The sequence below is a fragment of the Poromitra crassiceps genome (genome assembly GCF_964638095.1).
Source record: "Poromitra crassiceps genome assembly, chromosome: 4".
In the NCBI taxonomy this organism is placed as follows: domain Eukaryota; kingdom Metazoa; phylum Chordata; class Actinopteri; order Beryciformes; family Melamphaidae; genus Poromitra; species Poromitra crassiceps.
Window position 1 is genome coordinate 15,669,315 of NC_139626.1, and position 21,792 is coordinate 15,691,106.

The window sequence follows — 21,792 nt, forward strand, 5'->3', positions numbered from 1 at the left end:
GCTGATGGACTAATGGGCCGCATGTTTTCTCTCATTCACAGAATTTCCTGCTTACTTTCCAGATGTCATGAATAATTCAATATTGTGTGTGTGTGTGTGTGTGTGTGTGTGTGTGTGTGTGTGTGTGTGTGTGTGTGTGTGTGTGTGTGTGTGTGTGTGTGTGTGTGTGTGTGTGTGTGTGTGTGTGTGTGTGTATGAGAGAGAGAGAATAGAGAAAGGAAATAGCTGCAAATATCCAAAAGTATCCTCCTGCTCAAAGTAAGTATGAAAGGTATAAAGTCTGCTATGGGCTTTGGTGCTGTCCTGGTAACCCATCCTGATCACATGATCAAGTGAACTCACATTCTGTTTGCTTCTGTGGATCAGTCTGGACTCCAGCCCACCTACAGCCATTTCCAGAAATTACAAAGTGCACGGACCAATCAGAGGCCTGCCTCATAGTTGACAATGTAACCGGCCAATCAGGGCTGGCTAAACAGTATGGCGGCTCCCGAAGCAAAGAGCGCTAACGTTACCGTTAGTAGAGTAAACAGCCATAAGTGCCGTTATTTCACTGTTCTTCCAAGTGGATTTGGATTGGATTTGGTGATGCTGATTGGCTGAAGGAGTTGTCCGTCAAGGCCAATCTGGGAACCCAATGGTTAAAAAGAATTTTTTTTTTTTTTTTTTTTTTTCTCGAACCTCTGGGGGCCAGACTCATTTGAATGCCTGCCCTGAACAACCGGAACTCGGGGCTCCGTCAGCAGCGGTAGAAAATCCCTTTACACTTCCTGCAAGTTCTGCCATTGGCTCCAACCGACCGGCTCTGACCATTTATGGATTTCCTTTCCGCTCTCAAATGCCTCCGTCGCTATGAAACAACGCTAGCTCGTTGCTACACGCTGAAAGTTTTACGACACACCGGTTAACTCTCAGTCACGTCCACTCCATTTTGATTGGGTAAAGACCTGTAAATGCTGCTATAAATTTGGCACAGGCTGTCGAAAGACTGCTTTTAAATGGTTGTTTCACACAGGAATGTCATTTTAATACCCCTCACCATACTACTGTTGGCTTCCGTAAGGAGTATATCTTCAGACCTGCGATCGGACTCAGAGATGGGTAGGAGAGCGTTTTAACCACTTGATACCCCCAATTTCGTTATGTGACGTTATGTGTCGCTGTTTGGGAGAGGAACGGAGATACAGCAGAACATTATGGGGCTAGGTTTTAGCAGGCTTTGCGAGTGTGAGTTTGTCTGTGTATAAGAATTGTCACTCTGCTGTACCTACACCAGAAGTTCTTTGCCTCTCTTTCAAAGACCCCCTAAAGTCATGTTTTAAGATGTATATAAATACTTTACTTTACCCCCCCCCCCCCCAAATGATGATTTGATGTGGGGTTGTATGAGGTGCTGTCTCCTCTCCCTGCTCTATGACAGCAGCTGTCTCCTCCTCTCCCTGACAGCAGCTGTCTCCTCCTCTCTCTGCTCTGTGACAGCTGTCTCCTCCTCTCTCTGCTCTATGACAGCAGCTGTCTCATCCTCTCTCTGCTCTGTGACAGCTGTCTCCTCCTCTCTCTGCTCTGTGACAGCTGTCTCCTCCTCTCTCTGCTCTGTGACAGCTGTCTCCTCTCCCTGCTCTATGACAGCAGCTGTCTCCTCCTCTCTCTGCTCTGTGACAGCTGTCTCCTCTCCCTGCTCTATGACAGCAGCTGTCTCCTCCTCTCTCTGCTCTGTGACAGCTGTCTCCTCCTCTCTCTGCTCTATGACAGCAGCTGTCTCATCCTCTCTCTGCTCTGTGACAGCTGTCGCCTCCTCTCTCTGCTCTGTGACAGCTGTCTCCTCCTCTCTCTGCTCTGTGACAGCTGTCTCCTCTCCCTGCTCTATGACAGCAGCTGTCTCCTCCTCTCTCTGCTCTGTGACAGCTGTCTCCTCCTCTCTCTGCTCTATGACAGCAGCTGTCTCATCCTCTCTCTGCTCTGTGACAGCTGTCTCCTCCTCTCTCTGCTCTGTGACAGCTGTCTCCTCCTCTCTCTGCTCTGTGACAGCAGCTGTCTCCTCCTCTCTCTGCTCTGTGACAGCAGCTGTCTCCTCCTCTCTCTGCTCTGTGACAGCAGCTGTCTCCTCCTCTCCCTGCTCTATGACAGCAGCTGTCTCCTCCTCTCCCTGCTCTATGACAGCAGCTGTCTCCTCCTCTCTCTGCTCTGTGACAGCTGTCTCCTCCTCTCTCTGCTCTATGACAGCAGCTGTCTCATCCTCTCTCTGCTCTGTGACAGCTGTCTCCTCCTCTCTCTGCTCTGTGACAGCTGTCTCCTCCTCTCTCTGCTCTGTGACAGCTGTCTCCTCTCCCTGCTCTATGACAGCAGCTGTCTCCTCCTCTCTCTGCTCTGTGACAGCTGTCTCCTCCTCTCTCTGCTCTATGACAGCAGCTGTCTCATCCTCTCTCTGCTCTGTGACAGCTGTCTCCTCCTCTCTCTGCTCTGTGACAGCTGTCTCCTCCTCTCTCTGCTCTGTGACAGCAGCTGTCTCCTCCTCTCTCTGCTCTGTGACAGCAGCTGTCTCCTCCTCTCTCTGCTCTGTGACAGCAGCTGTCTCCTCCTCTCCCTGCTCTATGACAGCAGCTGTCTCCTCCTCTCCCTGCTCTATGACAGCAGCTGTCTCCTCCTCTCCCTGCTCTATGACAGCAGCTGTCTCCTCCTCTCCCTGCTCTGTGACAGATGCTGCCTCCTCCTCTCCCTGCTTTCCAGATGGCAGTCTTCCTGCTCCCCATACAGCACCTCTGCTCCACTGCCCCTCATCCATCTCTCTCTCTCTCTCTCTCTCTCTCTCCTTCTCTCTCTCTCTCTCTCTCTCAAGCCTCTTTTTCTCTCCCTCCTTTCTTCTTTTCCTCCCTCCAATTAGAACCAGTGACCCAGCCTGTCTGTGTCTGTACCCAGGCTGTCTGTGTCTGTACCCAGCCTGTCTGTGTCTGTACCCAGCCTGTCTGTGTCTGTACCCAGCCTGTCTGTCTACTCTGTACCCAGCCTGTCTGTGTCTGTACCCAGCCTGTCTGTCTACTCTGTACCCAGCCTGTCTGTGTCTGTACCCAGCCTGTCTGTGACTGTACCCAGCCTGTCTGTGTCTGTACCCAGCCTGTCTGTGTCTGTACCCAGCCTGTCTGTACCCAGCCTGTTTGTGTCTACTCTGTACGCAGCCTGTGTCTGTACCCAGCCTGTCTGTGTCTGTACCCAGCCTGTCTGTGTCTGTACCCAGGATCAATGTTTCTAAAGGGGGGCTGAATGAGTGCCCCTCGCTTTGCCCCTTGCCCTTCAAAACAGAGCCACAAGGGGTAGTATTGAAAACAACCGCCTAGGTCTGGAAATCGGACACTAGTCATTACGTCATCATTTTGCCAAACTGTGATAATAAAGCTCTTTCTGGTTCAAACAGATTGATTGGATCCTCCTGCCTGTATGTCTTCCTCCTCATCCAGCACTTTGATGACAGTCTACTTGCTAATTGGCAAGTAGCAGCAGCTGATTGCAATCATGACAAAGTGCCCTTGAGTGATAAGAAATCCCCTATTATACATTCATATTACATCGCTGTCTCCTTTGTGAGGCCGAGGATGAAATGTTGATGATATAGAATTGAAAATCTTCTGAGCCTCAGATGGCTGAGATTGATTTCTGATTGGTTTAGAAACTCTCTGAGGTCTGGGCAAATTATAACTGAAATATTTCCAATCCATTTATCCCACATGATCATTTTATCTTTGATGATGATAATGCTGATTAGCCTTCCGGTGGGAGATTGCATCTTCCTACTGCCACCTCAGAGCAGGTAAGACAATATGCCACACATTTTTGGACACAGGCTTTGCATTGCTAAATCCACATCTTCCATCATAAAATGAATAATTTCATACGATCTGTCCCTAATCAATCTCATCACACTTTTTCATTTGCAGCGTCTCTACTTCACTATAATCTGCTTTTGACTGGATTGTTTTAATCCAGTCCCTTCAGCTAATTTAATTTAACACATCTCCTGCTACCTCTCTCCTCCACACTTTTTCTCTAATTGACTCTTATTGGAAGAGAGTCCAGCTGTGCACGTAATTCCAACTCTCTCCCATAGCCTAGCTCCCACACACACGCACGCACGCACGCACACACGCACACACACACACACACACACACACACACACTGTGTGTTGAATTGACAGCTATGTGTATTTATGTAGCTCCATACTTTCTGTCTCTATGTATAGATTACATTTGTTCTTGGTTGTATTTTATTCGCGTTGCTGCTGCTAAATGTTCCCTCATATACAATATGCCTTCATTCCTTATAATGTTACCCAATTAGATAGGCCATTTCCAGTAGATATGTATTATTGATTACCTCCACTAAGGAGGTTATGATTTCTGTGACATTTGTCAGTCTGTTTGTTTGTCTGACTGTTTGTTAGCAAGGAGGTGTTTTCTGTGCCGTTTGTTAGCAGGATTACGGAAAAACTGCTGGGCCGATTTTCATGAGACTTGGTGGAAGGGTGCAGCATGGGCCAAGGAAGAAGCCATTACGTTTTGGAGCGGATCCGATCCGGGTCGGGTCAAGGAAGGGGGCGTTGCTACGGAAAAGGGGATCAGAAGGGCATAGGCATAGGGGTTTTGATCCAACTCACAGAATTTGCATATCATAGTATTGGCTTTGGCGGAGGACTGAGTGCACTCCTAGTGTTTCAGATTTTCTCTTTTCCAAACTGCACAAATAAACAACACAAAAGTAAATGGTTTAATTCCAAAATGTTACATAATTTGGAAAAAGTTTGCTACCTGAAAATCATCAAGCAATATTTGAAAAGCATAAATGATTTTGTAGCCCTACTCAAATATCTTCTAACTTCAAAACAAACCCACTCAGTGTTTAATTTCCATGCCAGCAGTGAATATATGAGAGTGGGTGTCATTTTCTAAATTGGCGGAAATCTAATTCTAGAACGAAACTCATTAAGTGTATAAACAAAACAAGGCCTTTCCACCTCCTCTCAGAGACAGAGAGGGGGGGGGTGAGAGAGAGGGAGAGAGAGGGGGAGAGAGTGAGAGAGATATAGTGAGACTATATGGGCTCCTGCAGCAAACACCTTCTGTCCATTATGTGGAGCTGATAGCTGCAGCCAGATTCGATGGAAAATGTGCTGCTGCGGCCCTCATCTGCTGCTAAATGCATCCTCTCTCTGTGAAGAGGGCGCGCTGGAAGAGAGAGAGGAGGCCATTTTGCTCCATCATGATGTCAGGAGGAGATCCAGAGAAAGATGGTGTCAGGAGGAGATCCAGAGAAAGATGGTGTCAGGAGGAGATCCAGAGAAAGATGGTGTCAGCAGGAGATCCAGCCATGAGGGGAACTGCCTGAGGAGCTTGAACAGCTCTCTCTACCCCAGCTGCACTCCCTTGAAACACCCTGGGCCTTCCTTGGGTACCAGTCATGTTGTTAACGTAAGCGTTGATGTAGCTGTCCACCCACGAGGATGAATGATCATGTTTCCCCCCTTCAGGAGTGGGACGTGACTTCTTCAGCTACAGGTGCAGCTACGACAAATGTGTTTTCTGTCATGCCTTTCCGCTTTTCTCTTCCTCTGTCTGTCTTTCATCTGCTTCTTATCAAGGGGGCTAAATGAGGCCACGAGGAAATCAATGTTCTTGTTAAGTAAGATTGAGTTTTCCCCCTGAAGACCCTGAGTGATGGCTGAGGACATGGATCCCTGAAGACCCTGAGTGATGGCTGAGGACATGTGTCAGATAGACATATCAAGGCCATCAAGATGGAGAGGTGTTCGTGGAATCACACACACACACACACACACACACACACACACACACACACACACACACACACACACACACACACACACACACACACACACACACACACACACACACAAACACACAAATACCAAATTTCTTCTCTCAAATTTTTTCACATGAAGGACCCCTAACCTGACAAAGATTAGACCACAGACCCCCATTTGATAGTGTACAAAAGAGTTACTTCTGGACTGTTACTTCCTGGACTCAGTTTCCCATAATCCTCCACACCTCACATTTAGTGGGGCTCAAAACAGCACCTTTAGGTCGCTTCCGGAAAGTAGCGCCAAAATTGGCACAAATACTCCTTGTGGACTGTTATTTTGATAAAAGTCATTAGCCACACAGAAATTTTGATTTTTTTTCCCCCCAAGATGGCCGCCATTTCCAGCCTGAAAACACTATTTTGGGGGCAACTTTGGGTAGAATTGTCCAATATGAATGATCTTGTTATCAAACCATACATTTATGACCACAGAGAAGCCAGATTTATTCCATGAAAATTTCAAAATGGCTGCCATTTTAAAGATGGCAGCCATAGTGACGCTATTGATCTCAAAACAACGCATAGGACGGACAAAAACGCTATGGAGAGCACTGGGTGAGTCATCAGATCATAATTAATGTGAGGAGAGGGCTGCAGGTTAAAAAAAAACGAAATTCTCCTTTAAACCAGGAGAATGAAAGCTGAGCCATTTTGAAAACAGAATAGCAATGATGGTGGCTTGGTCGTTCTATTGTTATTACCCTCTCTCTCGCATGCACACACCCTCGATGATGGGCATCTCAATACAAATCCGCTGTTTCCAATTGCAGTTAAAATGGCTGGGAGACATTGTTCAATTATAAATGAAGTGCTGTAACACAATAAAACCTTTCACAGCTTGAAGCTGATCCCAACAGCACTATTCCATACATAAACAGCAGTACACTAACAGTTTGGATATGAACGGATGGGTTAGAGTGCAGAAGGATCGATGGCAGCCAATGTGATTAAACGTCATGAAGGTGATCAAGCCTGGTAGGTGGGCTGGATCAATCTAGCTAACTGAATGATGAAGAAAAAGACTTGTCTCAGCACTTTTTTTTTTATTGTTATACATGTTTCTCACATCTTTGAATAAAACGGAATAAATATGTTTTACACAGACCAAAGAGGCTAAAGCAGCATCATTTAATACAGTCTGAGCTAGCTCGACACAGTAAAGGCCCAATTATACTCCATTTTCATCCGTAAATAAGGGCGTCCGTTTCAAACGGTGTAATCATCAATGCCCACATACTTCCATGCGTCTTTCACGTTGGTATCATGTTAAGCAATACATCCACCAGTGGGCAGTAGAGAGTCAAATGTATAAGTGTGTATGTGGTTTTCCTCAGTTTCATGCATATCCGTAAGCTTTCAGATGATGGACAGAAAACGGACGAAATGAACGCAGAGTACGGACAGAAGGCTCTGTCCGTCTCCGTCTCCGTCTTTAACGTTGAGTATAATTGGGCCTTTAGGCTTTAGTGTCAAGGAGAGTCCTTACATGCTTTGGGAAGATCTTCATTATCAGTGCATAGCAGGAAATAGAGGAAAACCCAGCATATATGATTTGAAAAGATAATTTAAATAAAACATTTTTTTATACAATAAATATCTTAATATATCAGCACATTATCTTTGGTGAAATGACACTCATGACAAAATAATCTGCAGTCTCTGGGCTTGTTCTAATAATTATGTAGCCTAGAAAAAATATATAAAAAGTATCTTACACAGTACTACAAGTGAAATCAGACACTTTGAAAACATGATCAGCACCAAGTCTGTTAGATTAAATAGAACACGTGATTTGCCAGTATTCCTCTTTTCATAACAATTCATGCAAAAGTGCAACCATTATTTTATCGGTCAGCACTTTTGTTTTTTACAGTATTGTTATACATATTGTTTCTCACATCTTTAATAAATACCACTTAAAATAGAATAAATATCATTACAGTAAAACAAGTGTTTTACTCGACACAGTAAGGCTTTAAGTCTCAAGGAGTCATGACATGCTGGCAGACAGTATACTGTATCTTCATTATCAGTGCATAGCAAGAAATACAGGAAACCTCAGTAGGCTACTGTTGAGATGATAGGGAGATATATAAAAAAAATTGCTTGAATGTGGAAAAAATATATTTTTATACAATAATATATGTGGCGGCCTGCAAAAACCCTTCACATGGTGAAAATTTGACATTTTCATGTGTTGATATTACCATAAATTAAGACACTCTCCATAACTTATTTAATGACTGAGATAGCTCTCTCAAATCAAACGTTACAAGTATTTTAATCTGTTATGTTCCTAGTAAAGCATGAGGAAAAATAGCTTTAACATTACACAGCATTACATTTTCTACTCTACCACTCCACCATAACATAACTAAAAGCATAAAAAAAAAAAAAAAAAATTTCAGTTTTGTTTTCTGGAATAATTATTCACCATTATGGACTACAGAGACGAAAGTAACCAAAGAACTCAAAGTCCCAAAATACCTGCATAACTCATTTTCAACCTCCTTTGGCTCATTGCCAACAATGTGTAGCAGCGACATGTGAAGGGTTCTCCCAGACTCCCACATATTAGTACATTATCTTTAGTGAAATGTCCCTTTAATGTAAAAAATAATCTCCAGTCTCTGGGTTTCTTATCATAAATAATCAAGTGGAATAACCTGGAAAAATATAGAGTAAAACAAAATCCCTGTAACAATAAATAAACAGAATTTATAAATTAAGCAGATAAAGGACAGTAAACCCGAGGAGAAATTACATCAATGCTGACACCTACTGACCATTTTGTGAAGCTATATTCATTCGTTTACACTTGTGTTTATGCATTGTGAAAAGTGAAAGCCAGACACTTTAGCTTTAGTTACATTAAATAGAACACATGATTTGCCAAATTCTTCTTTTCATAACAAGTGCAAAAGTGCAACCAATGCCTGCTTAGTCCAGCTTGGGCAGAAACAGCATCTATACATACATACATTCAGTCAGTCTATTCATCACACTGGGGGCTGAGCTTGGACCACGACCACCCCATGCTGAACACGTATGATACACACACAAGGGTCTTTGGATAGAAATAGCCACTAAATGGCTATAAGTAATCAGCAATAAGTAATCAGATTACACAAATCAACTAACTGTAATCCACCCAGTGTGTGAGTTAAAATTTTTACAGCAACATTTCTGATGACCTCATACACCAATCAGGATGAGGATATTTGGCTTTTGGATAACTGGATATAGATATTAACTGGATATAGGTATGAACTCGGCTTCACGAGTGTATATTGACAGAGCAGAAGCAGAAGACCACAAGCAAGGTGGCTGATTACTTTGGATTTGTACAGTGCAAAGTACACAGCTATCAGTGTAAAGGCCTTGGGGGAGTTTGAGTGGGTGTGAAAGGCAGTTATGCGGCTACATTTGAAGTATAATATCCTCTTGACCGCATGTTGGATATTGGAACTACATCACTTACTAAAGCTTTCACAGCCTCTCAACCACATTTCAGTCAGGAGAGATTAGGAAACAAATGAGTTGTACTGAATTGAAACGATCAAAACTTTTGCGTAGACTATTTGAAGCTATTGCCCGTTTACTGGGAGAGAAACCATATAAATGGGCCAAGATAATGAAGACATTAGGCAGGAATTTGTGTGTGAATTCAGTAGTCGTCCTGATTGATTTGACGCTGATTGTTTTTGACAAAGCTCTGTGAAGTCAATGTTTGGAATAGTAATAGCCTTCATGTAATTCCTGCTCTACAGATTCAGTAAACATAGAAAACAGCAAATTGGGACGACTCATGATTATGAAACCAGAATTAATTTCCAATTTCCAAAGATTATTTTTCATCTGTAAAACACCCTAGATTACATCTCTGAAGTCATCTGCCAAACTCTGGAGGAAGGATACATAAAGTGACATCCTCGGATACTGGATGTGTCAAAATTACCCCCCGTCGTTCCCGTCGTTCCCAGGTTCCGGGTCAAGATCCTGCTCCAGGGCCGTGACAGAGCAAGCCTTACCCAGTGGATCTTGCTCCGTACTGGGCTCTTCCCCCTCCGGCCTCTCCCTCTCCTTCTTCCCTGGATTCTTCTTATCGAACTCTGCTGTGATCTCACCCAGCGTCCGGCCTTTAGTCTCTGGTAAGGAGAACCCCAGAAACACAACGGCCACCACGCACACGGCGCCGAACGGAAGGAAGAAGCAGTTCCCCAGGCCGCTGACGATGAAGGGCATCGTCAATCCCACCAGGAGGAGGCTGATCCACATCAGTGAACCGGCAACCATGTACGCCGCCGGCCGAGCCGCCTGGTCGAAGATCTCAGTTGGTAAGATGCCCGTCACCCCGGCCGGGCCGATGCCGAAGCTGAGGATGTAGGCAAACATGCACGCCATGCTGAGGTAGGGCATCCCCGCCACGCCTTGGCCCTGGAGCGTGAGTGCTACGGTGAAGACCACCGCCCAGACAGCCATGAAGCTGTACCCGCCCAGCAGGAGGCGCCGGCGGCCCGCGTGCTCGATCAGTAGGTTGCTCACTATGGAGGCGGTGAACTCGGAGGCCCCCGTGCCGATGGTAGCATACTGCACTTTATCTGGAGGGATCCCCGCTTCGAGGAAGATGTAGGAGGCGTAGAAGTAGAAGGCGTCATTGCCGCAGAGCATCATGGCGCTGCTGGCAGCCATGACCGTTTTGAGCTGGGGTCGGAGGTCACGATCCCTAAATAGGGCCCAGGGCGTCTTGGCGGCAGCTGGAGATCCAGATTTAGATGCTGTGGACTTCTGCTGTTGTTGTTCCTGGAGCATCTCCTCCATCTCCTGGCCAGGCGCCACCCCACCACGCAGCCTGACCAGTGCCCGGACGCATGCTTCCTTGTCACCCCGGTCAATGAGGAGGTATCTGGGGCTTTCGGGGAACCAAGGTAAGGTGAGCAGCTGGATCAGTCCTGGCAGAGCGTTACTAGCTAGCAGGTACGGCCAGAGAGGCTCCGAGCCGAGCAGCTCAGTGAGTCCCACCACCTGACCCAAAAAGATCCCAAATGCAGTGAAAACGGCAGAGGAATAGGCGACAGCGCCTCGGAGGTGTTTGGGGGCGCTCTCTCCAAAGTACATCGGCTGGACGTTCATGCTGACCCCCGCGTTGACGCCGACGAAAAAGCGACCAACGATGATCATCTCAAATGACTTTGCCGCCCTGCTCATCAGCACAAGGGCAGCGCTGACAAACAGGAAGACGTTGTTGAGAAGCAGCGAGTGCTTCCTCCCGAAGTGGACTGCCATTGGCCCCGCCAGCAGGGCCCCGATCAAACCGCCCAATGGGAAAGCGGACACGATGAAAGTCCACAACAGGGTGACCTGCGGGGTGTCCAGGCAAGTGCCCCAGCGCTCCCTGTAGGTGTCATTGATGAAGCCCTGGATGTGGCTGGTAGGAGAGTTGATGATTGAGATGTTGTAGCCGTACTGGAAGGTTCCGCCGATGGCAGCAGAGCACACAGTTAAAGCAAGAGTCCTATCATTGCCTGAGCCGTTTTCTGTGTCTTCCACCTCATTATCACCTTCAGAGTTCATCTGCAGATTGGCTGTTCCACCTGGAAAAGAAACGGGTATTCTCAGTGTCCAGCAGCACTAGGCTCTTTAAGGACTGCAGTTTGTCCTTGCTAGCCTTATTTTAAACATAAACTAATCTTGTTTCAGCGGGTTTAAAGTGAGAGGAAGTAGAACGGGAGCTGTCTTTCCTCCTAGGATGTCACAGAATGGATGATGTGTTGAAAATGTGGGTTAGGTGGTATAAAAAGAGGAGAAGAACCTTGCCTTTAACCGGTAAAAGCGCTCCTCTGCTGAGGGTTTTTTATTCCCTCGGTAGGGTCTGTCAGGTACGAAGCACGAGAGTGGCCATCGGGAGAAGATCTCGTTTTATTTTTTTCATGCACATGAGATAGGCCTAAAAATCGTTTCCTCAAGTTGGTTAAATTCAATGATCTCTTGTTTTGGTTTATTTGTGCACACATTATTTAATTTGTTCCCTCAATTTCCTCTTTAGTGCACAAAAATTGCAAAAAAACGTGCCCTCGAAATGCTCTGATTCAGTCAATTAGATGGACTCACTCCACCTGTCCACAAATCAAAACCGACTTTGATTATGTTATACCTGATTGTGCAATAAAACTCAATGCGCAATAACGGCTTAATACCGCAATTTTGCAATAATCAATAATCCACACTGTTACTGTTCACTTTACTGACTGGATGCACCTTACTCATTATTATTATTATTATTATTATTATTATTATTATTATTATTAATAACAGGCTAGTAACTTATATTTTATTGTTTATGGTAGGCTACATTCCTATGCCTCTTATCATGTTTGATGTTTATACTTTTCCATAGCCTATCTGAGTGCGAGCAACTGTAGCATGACTCGAGTTAATTTCGCCTCTGGGATCAATACATTTATTCTGGTTATGAATAGTGATATTGTGCTCTTGATATAGGCTACATCCGCTCACAAGCTTATAAAGTGTCAGTGGACTTTTGATTGCAGAAAGAGGCGGACAGTCTCAACGTGGAGTCCAGGGACTACCAGAGGTCCTTGAGGGCGTTCCGGGGGGTCCTCAGAACACTGATGAATGGTACAACATCAGCATTATTATGCAAAAAGAGAACACAATCAGAGAATGTAAAATAGCTACTTTTGTCATAGTTTCACTATCTCTCTACCTATTGGTATAATTGGATTTTATTGTGTTTTGTTGTTGTTGTTGTTGTGTTTAAATGTGTTTTTTTCTATGGACTATGAGTCCGTAAATAAAGTTTATTGATTGAATGAATACTGGACAAAAGCATATCTAACAACAGGGTTTTCTCAGTTTTGAGTCCGAGAGGCAAACTCACGTCAAATGGAGCTCCGTTGATTAAATTAGAGGTGTTTAAATGAGAGATTCACTAGTATTGTAGTAGGAGACTGGACCATGGACTGGACAGCCTGACAGTCGTTACTGAGGGATATAAACGCGCCCTGGATCCTGTCGCATTGTCTCCTAAATAGCGCATCAATGTCCTTTTTCATTGGTTCACATCTACAAATAACATTACGTCATCCCTCTGCGACTACTCGCGCAGACAAGAGGAAAGATGTAAGTTAGCGCTAGCATTTGCATTCATTCATTTCACACAATGTTCTTTAATATTGACGACTAGCTCGGTACTTAGCTTAATAACGTGTGCTTGGCAAAAGCTCATTATCTTACATCATCTTAGGTTTATGTTGTTTACGTTTATGTTGTTTAGCGTTATATGCATAATGCGTAGTTGATTCAGCAGCACGACGAGGAGTCTCTGTTCACTAATGCTAGCTTAGCTCAGCGAGTGTTAGCTTCAATACAATTCATGTCCTAAAACTAAAAATAATAATTCGTTCATCTAACTAGTCCTATCTGGCGATCAGCCAAATATAAACAGTAACCAATAACGACAAGTTAAATTGTAGCCGACCTGTTTACCATTGAAAACACCGTAGGACAGGTCAGTCAGGCTCTCAGAATAACGGATTGAAGTAATTCACATGAATGCAACCAGATGGCTTCCACCTGGATCTTTGATACCCGTCTAGTGACGTCTTCCTACTGCAAAACTGTTTCCCTTTCCTTTCACAAGTTCCGTTAGTGAGTTGGCACTAACAGGAAGTTGTCTTCTTGGCGTTAGTTTTAAAGTTATTTTTTATGAAGTTATCGACAGTGGACATTCAAAATGAAATTATGAACTTCAGTGTTTTCTTCAGTGTTACTGTCAGAATTTTGAGAAAGAAGTTAGTTTTGAGATTAAAGTCAGAATTCTGCGGGGGAAAAGAAGCATACTATGTGATATCACTGACGACGTCAGTGTACTAGAATTTGAATGTCTCGGGTCCCTATTTTGTGACGTCAAAGTAGGGTCACGAGCCAAAAAAGGTTGGGAACCCCTGAATTAAATTATCGTTACAGTGGACATTCAAAATGAAATTACAAACTTCAGTGTTTTCAATCTCAGTATTATTTTATTTAGGGTGCGTTTGGAAATAGCACTCCGAGCGCACTCTGGCACAAACTGGACCATTCGTAAATTGAGAGCGCTGTTGGAATACAGCTTTGGGTTATTCAGAGCGCTACACTCTCGGAGTGGCAGAGTGCACTCTTGGCACTCCGTCTGAGGAGATGGAGCGTCAGAGCGCCAAGAGATGATGAACTGCTAAAATGGTTAAGAAACGACGTCAAAGCAGACTAGAGCCAACGGTGCGGGTCGGGACACACCGCAAATACTAGAGCGACACATGGCCGACGGCTGACTGTGGGCTTGCTGTGTCTGGGGCTTTATGTCCACAATGCAGTAAGACAGCAGTACATGTTTTTTTAATTTCCTCTCACTCCTTCCCCTCCTTCATCAGGGCACCGTCTCCGACAAAGAGAAAGGAGGACGACAAGACTAAAGAGCGAGGGAAGGAGAAGACGGGATCCACCAAGGAAGGAGCCGAGAAAGACCGTGGCAGAGACAAGAACCGCAAGAGGCGCAGTGCCTCCAGCGGGAGCAGCAGGTCTGTCAGCGGTGCTTTGGCTTTCATTTTCCATTTCGAAAGGTGCAGCCGTGTGAGGGGGGGGGGGGTAGCAGATACCATAGATCGAGTACAGTGTGGGTTCTGGGGACCACAGAGGGGGGGGTAGATACCATAGATCGAGTACAGTGTGGGGTCTGGGGCCCACGGGGGGGGGGTAGATACCATAGATCGAGTACAGTGTGGGGTCTGGGGCCCACGGGGGGGGGGGGGGGGGTAGATACCATAGATCGAGTACAGTGTGGGGTCTGGGGACCACAGAGGGGGGGGGGGGGGGTAGATACCATAGATAGAGTACAGTGTGGGGTCTGGGGCCCACAGGGGGGGCTCTAGAGGGTCCCCAGCAAATTGACAAATTGTTCAACTTCAGCATTATATATTTATATTTACAAGAAGTTAACACAATTAGAATGCCCCCTCATCTGTGTGGGTGCAGTTTGAACCTCCTGTCTGTGTGGGTGCAGTTTGAACCTCCTGTCTGTCTGTGTGGGTGCAGTTTGAACCTCCTGTCTGTGTGGGTGCAGTTTGAACCCCCTGTCTTAACCTCCTGTCTGTGTGGGTGCAGTTTGAACCCCCTGTCTGAACCTCCTGTCTGTGTGGGTGCAGTTTGAACCTCCTGTCTGTGTGGGTGCAGTTTGAACCTCCTGTCTGTGTGGGTGCAGTTTGAACCTCCTGTCTGTGTGGGTGCAGTTTGAACCTCCTGTCTGTGTGTGTGGGTGCAGTTTGAACCTCCTGTCTGTCTGTGTGGGTGCAGTTTGAACCTCCTGTCTGTGTGGGTGCAGTTTGAACCTCCTGTCTGTGTGGGTGCAGTTTGAACCCCCTCATCTGTGTGGGTGCAGTTTGAACCTCCTGTCTGTGTGGGTGCAGTTTGAACCTCCTGTGTGTGTGGGTGCAGTTTGAACCTCCTGTCTGTGTGGGTGCAGTTTGAACCCCCTCATCTGTGTGGGTGCAGTTGGAACCCCCTCATCTGTGTGGGTGCAGTTTGAACCTCCTGTCTGTGTGGGTGCAGTTTGAACCTCCTGTCTGTCTGTATGCAGGTCGAGCTCCAGCTCCAGCAGCAGCTCGGGCTCGAGCTCGGGCTCGTCCAGCGGGTCCAGCTCCTCTGCCTCCAGCCGCTCGGGCTCGTCCAGCTCCCGCTCCTCCTCCTCCTCCTCCTCTTCGCCCAGCCCCAGCCGCCGGCGCCACGACAACAGGCGACGCTCACGATCCAAGTATGGGTTTGGTTTCTTGGCAGAGGAAATAGTTGAGAAATAATGAAGCTAATGGTGAACAGACTGTTAATGTTTGCTTCTTGTACCCTCCAACGTTGAAAAGGAGCTGCAGCTACTGCAATGTTCCCCCATGACCATGTTTAGTGATCAAGGAACTTCAACGTGGTGTTCCTGTGTTGCTGTCAGTGTCAGTTGCTCAGAGTAAGATGTCATTACATCAATGCCTAAATCGTTACATGTAATGTAAATGTTACTGTAGGTCCAAGTCAGTGAAGAAGGATGACAGAGACAGGCGCCGGAGAAGCCCCACCCCCAAACCCACCAAGGTCTACCTGGGCCGTCTGACCAGGAACGTCATCAAGGTACTGCTGACCTCCAGACATGTGCCTGTCTTTTCAATCCCATCTGACTGAGGCAGTAAGGCAACAAAGGCCTGTCGGTGAAGGTCTGAAGGGTGGTTACGATGGTCATGATGGTCACGTGACAAGTTAACTAAAGGAGATGCAGTAACATTTGGGGAAACATCTCAAAAGCCTAATTTCTCACCACTGGTGGACCTTTATTAAATGACTGATATTAAAAATCTGATTTCAGCCAGTCAGTGTCTTGCACCGCCGATGTGATGGATAAGATGCAGCTTGTTTGCACCTCCGATGTGATGGATAAGATGCAGCTTGTTTGCACCTCCGATGTGATGGATAAGATGCAGCTTGTTTGCGTGCATATTTTGTAGAAATGATCAATACTGCATTGGTTGTCTATGGTTGTCAACCTGAATTGATTGAGATGAGCCATTTTGATCAGATGTATAAATATGTTTTATTTTAACACGTTGACTGCCACTGACGTATATATACGTCAAAAAAAATCCAGCGGTTCACTGCCATTGACGTATTAATACGTCGATTTTTTTTTTTGGACGGTGCTACGTGGATCAATGCCCCCCGCGTCTCCTATGGAGATATTGGAAGTATTGAATGTGTATAATCTATTTTACCGACCAGCTAGGTGGCGACGGTGCCCTCCCGACAGAGAGAAAGTCAACCAAAAGCAGCCGCCTCCCGCGGCTGCTTCCTCCATTCTCAAGGAAATGGCTTGCCGATTTTACAGTCATCAGTCACCAGACTCGCCGCTCTCGGGCCGCGCCAGCAGCAGCACACGGGGGATTGCAAATTTGCATAAGCCTAGAGTCGCACGGGGCTTCATCGGGGCTCTCAAACCCAAGAGACGAGTGAGACCTATCCACACTCGCTGCCAGGGAGGGAGGCTGCTCAAACTCGCTGCCAGGGAGGGAGGCTGCTCGAACTCGCTGCTGCAGCAGCAGCAGCAGCAGACCACTCGCTTGTGACAAACGCAGGCTGAAAGCCACTAGACACGCCCACGGAGGGAGGAGTTGAAGGAGAGGGCGTTCGGAACTATATTGTTTGGATGTCTGATCTCTCACTGATGCCAAAAATAAATGGTTAAAGTGACTGTTCTGCCTGTTTGATTGAATTTCACAAAACTGCGATTATCTCAGCTTCCTGTCTCAGACGCTCAAACCATGCTGTACTCAACGGCTAATATCTACATAACTACTAACTCTACAAACTAACTCTTTTAGACAGAGAAAGCACACATTCTATTAGTACTTTTCTGAACTTTGTGTTCACAAACTCCAAGCAGAAAAGAATCCTCGGCTCTTTTAAAATGAGCCAGAATCCTCAAAAAACGGCCTGGCAGAAGCTACCTACAGCAAAAAAAAAACGGCTGGCAGTCAATGTGTTAACGTGTGGCCGTGGCTTTCAGTGAGTTTTAGTTTGTCATGGTGTAAATGCTGCCTTAGAGGCTTTTTCATTCTAAACAAAAATACAATTCTGGGATGGAATTTATATTTTATTCTCACCAAATACTTGGGAGAGTTTTTGTAGTGAACATGGCCCAATTTGGCACTGTACAAAAACAAAATAGTTATCGGCATCTTCAGTGCAAAATATCTGCATCAGCTTTGAAAAACCCACATCTGTCAAAGCCAACCCTAAGTTGTATTTTACTTAAGAGAACTTTTCTGACCTAACCAATAATCTTCTATTGTGGTGACTGGATGTTCTACAGTATTTTGTATTTCTGGCTTTATGGTTATGCTCTGCATCAAGCTGTTCTCGTACGGTGTAATCACCTTCCCAATACTACTATACTAACCATTGGTGATCTAGCATTCTATTTTAGGGCTGCAACTCCAACTAACGATTATTTTCATTATTGATTAATCTGTTGATTAAATGGTAAATGGACTGCATTTATATAGCGCTTTTATCCAAAGCGCTTTACAAGGTGCCTACATTCACCCATTCACACACCGAAGGCGGCAAGCTGCCACGCAGGGTGCTGGCACAGCCATCGGGAGCAATTTGGGGTTCAGTGTCTTGCCCAAGGACACTTCGACATGCGGACTGGAGGAGCCGGGGATCGAACCACCAAACCTTTTGATTATTGGACGACCTGCTCTACCTCCTGATCCACAGCATTTTCTTGACTATCCACTAATCTTGACGATTAGTCGTTTGGTTTATAAAATGTCACAAAATAGTGAAAAATGCCGATCACTTTTTCCCCAAAGCCCAAGATGACGTCTTCAGATGTCGTCTTTAATCCTGACTAACAGTCCACAACCCAAAGATGATCAGTTTACTGTCATAGAAGACTAAAGAAACCAGAAATACAGTATTCACATTTAAGAAGCTGGCATTTTAGTATATTTATTTTTCTTAATAATTAGTCTAAACAATTAATCGATTATAATTTATTACAATAGTTGGCAATTAATTTTCTGTCGATCGTCTAATCTACGCATAGTTGCTGCTCTAATGTGTAAGTGACAACAGATTCAATACCTGAAAATGTAAGTAGAAGTAGTGCCAAATTTGAAAAGGTTCTCTTGTCATCTCTCCACAGGAACACATCCAGGAGATCTTCTCCACCTATGGCAAGATCAAGATGATTGACATGCCTATGAGCCGCGTCCACCCCCACCTGTCCAAGGGCTACGCCTACGTGGAGTTTGAGACACACGAGGAGGCAGAGAAGGCCCTCAAACACATGGATGGAGGTGTGAGCGAGTGGAGGCACATGGGACGGAAAGACTGGACAGACAAATGTTCGATTCAAAATATAGAATGAAAGTGCTCGTTTCAGTGATATCAGCCTACTTCAATAAATGTTATTCCCTGACAATCAAGTTGTTGATTATCAGCTATGCAAAGTGGATAAGCAACATATGAGCAGTGGTTTGAGCGGTGATTTTCAGTTAATGCATTAATATTTGAACCGGCTGTTAGTGTATGTGGTTACAGATGTGAGTTTATTGTGTATTTTACAGCAGTTTTAAACACAACGTGTGCTTACACATTGTTAATTAATGACAAGAAAGTTGAATTGAATAAGTCCATACTGAGGACTGGAACCTTCGTCCTAAAAAAAAATCATATCACCTTTATTATCCATCCCTTCACAGATGAGATTTAGTCCATATGTTGAGGCACTTGCCTTGGTTAAAAGTGTGTAGCATTTGAAAACATCATATATATGATCTTTGTCAGGTTAATTGTGATAGGTAGCCTCTGTCATGCCAGTGGTGCTAGTGTTTTTCCAAATTAAGACCACGAGACCACATTTCCCATAAGCCCCTGTAGCTTTCGTTTTTCTTCCCGATAACTAAACGCTCTCAAAATGAATGTGGTCAAATGATTTGTTGGTGTTAATGCTGCACATACAGTAGCACCTTTAACGTTCTTCACCTTGTTTTCTTCAGGTCAGATTGACGGACAGGAGATCACAGCTACAGCTGTGCTGACTCCCACGCCACGTCCTCCCCCCCGCAGGCTCACGCCGCCCCGCAGGATGCCCCCTCCGCCCCCCATGTGGCGACGCACTCCACCTCGCATGAGGAGAAGGTGAGCGACGCGTGTGATGGTGCTCAGAGTACCGTGTACAGTGGTAGTGGTCTTTTATAGTGCTGCACATCATATCAGGGTGCCTACGCAGGTCTGCAAAGGTATTGAAAATGTATTCGGGTGCGTCTGGGTATTGTAGAGGTAAAAGCACTCGCCTACCACCATCCCCTTCCCCACACACACACTTTTCATCTATTCTACTACTCCTCCATCTCCATCATGTCTCTCTCTCACACTCTTTATCTCACTTTGATTCTCTCTGTCTCTCTCTCTGCCCGCAGGACTCGGTCTCCACGGCGACGCTCTCCGGTGCGTCGCAGGTCTCGGTCACCCGGCCGCCGGCGCCACCGGTCACGCTCCAGTTCTAACTCCTCCCGCTAGACAGAGAGACAGCCCAACCCTCCCTACACACACACACACACACCTCCCGCTAGACAGAGAGACAGCCCAACCCTCCCTACACACACACACCTCCCGCTAGACAGAGAGACAGCCCAACCCTCCCTACACACACCTCCCGCTAGACAGAGACAGCCCAACCCTCCCTACACACACCTCCCGCTAGACAGAGACAGCCCAACCCTCCCTACACACACCTCCCGCTAGACAGAGACAGCCCAACCCTCCCTACACACACACCTCCCGCTAGACAGAGAGACAGCCCAACCCTCCCTACACACACACACCTCCCACTAGACAGAGAGACAGCCCAACCCTCCCTACACACACCTCCCGCTAGACAGAGACAGCCCAACCCTCCCTACACACACACACACACACCTCCCGCTAGACAGAGACAGCCCAACCCTCCCTACACACACACACACACACACCTCCCGCTAGACAGAGACAGCCCAACCCTCCCTACACACACACACACACACACACACACCTCCCGCTAGACAGAGAGACAGCCCAACCCTCCCTACACACACACACACACACCTCCCGCTAGACAGAGACAGCCCAACCCTCCCTACACACACACACACACACCTCCCACTAGACAGAGACAGCCCAACCCTCCCTACACACACACACACACACCTCCCGCTAGACAGAGAGACAGCCCAACCCTCCCTACACACACACACACACCTCCCGCTAGACAGAGAGACAGCCCAACCCTCCCTACACACACACACCTCCCGCTAGACAGAGAGACAGCCCAACCCTCCCTACACACACACCCTCCTCTCTGGATTGGCTCCTCTGCGGTTCCCTCTTGATCTACACCAAAAGTTCAATACAGCAATACAGAGATTGGCCTGTTGATCGTCTTACCTTGCTGACACCAAAATCATCAATGCTGTATGTCCCCGGTAGATGTTTGCCTCTGGTGTTCCATGCGAACACTGTAGTTACACTATGTTGAGTGATACTGATAAGGGGCAACACAGGTAGCATTATCTCCAAGTGAAGAAATTAACATTTGTAGTAGTTTTAAAGTTCAATTTTCTTTCTTTGAGATAATGATTACTATCGTATATCAGCATAGTGTATGCTAAAGTGTTAGCATGGAGCAGCAGAGCCAATGATCTGTGAACACATGGCTTTTGGTGTGTGTGTGTGTGTGGGGTGTGTTTTCATCAGTCATCAGGTCAGGTGACCCAACTCCCCAAACCTCTCCCTCTACTCTGAAATCCATTTCACATGGCGTAGAAGTTTCCAGTGTAATTTTATTAGTCTGCAGATATATTAAGTGTCTGATAATTTAGTTATAGGCCAGTATTTCAGAAGAAGCCCCCTTCCGCTGTGAATCTGCCGTGATAACGAACCTATCATCTGTACAATTATGGTCTTTTGATCCAGGAAGTTGTTTTTATGGGGTTTGGGAAAAAGATGTTTTATTCCTGAACTTGTTTTTCTCGATGGTGGACTGATGCAAATTGCATGAGTTGTTTGTTTTGTTTTTAAATAAAAGTGTTGTTCAGCTGGCGCAGTGTGGGCTCAACTCGTCTTGACCATAAAGTTCATGGTTCAAAATGATAAGTCGTTAGTTTTGTTGCTCAGTGAACAGTTTCTGAGTTGGGCCCTTTTTTGATTGACTGGACCAGCGGTTCCCAACCTTTTCCAACTCAGGGCCCACTTGAAAATCTCAAAACTTTTCACGGCCCACCTTCGACCCCATAAAAAATATGGAGGCCAAATAATGCAATCTCAGAGCACTTTTTATTTCCCAC

General features: G+C 45.9%; 1 protein-coding gene and 1 pseudogene across 2 annotated transcripts; one reads left to right on the top strand and one right to left on the bottom strand.

The window, feature by feature from the left end:
* Positions 1 to 9,826: 9,826 nt before the first annotated feature.
* Positions 9,827 to 11,446, bottom strand: LOC310775625 (solute carrier family 2, facilitated glucose transporter member 11 pseudogene; annotated as a pseudogene). Its single transcript has one exon. The product of its transcript is annotated as a solute carrier family 2, facilitated glucose transporter member 11 pseudogene (transcript).
* Positions 11,447 to 12,996: 1,550 nt separating this feature from the next.
* LOC310776169 (RNA-binding protein with serine-rich domain 1-like) lies at positions 12,997 to 21,547 on the top strand. Its single transcript, XM_083636346.1, has 7 exons — positions 12,997 to 13,015; positions 14,302 to 14,448; positions 15,504 to 15,677; positions 15,937 to 16,039; positions 18,612 to 18,765; positions 19,468 to 19,609; positions 19,891 to 21,547. Coding segments are annotated over exons 1-7 (822 nt in total). The 5' UTR covers positions 12,997 to 13,013; the 3' UTR covers positions 19,991 to 21,547.
* The last annotated feature ends 245 nt before the right edge of the window (positions 21,548 to 21,792 follow it).

Coding starts and splice junctions, on each gene's coding strand:
- LOC310776169 (XM_083636346.1), top strand. Junction 15,678..15,936: donor AGGCGACGCTCACGATCCAA/GTATGGGTTTGG, acceptor ATGTTACTGTAG/GTCCAAGTCAGTGAAGAAGG. Junction 19,610..19,890: donor CCACCTCGCATGAGGAGAAG/GTGAGCGACGCG, acceptor CTCTGCCCGCAG/GACTCGGTCTCCACGGCGAC.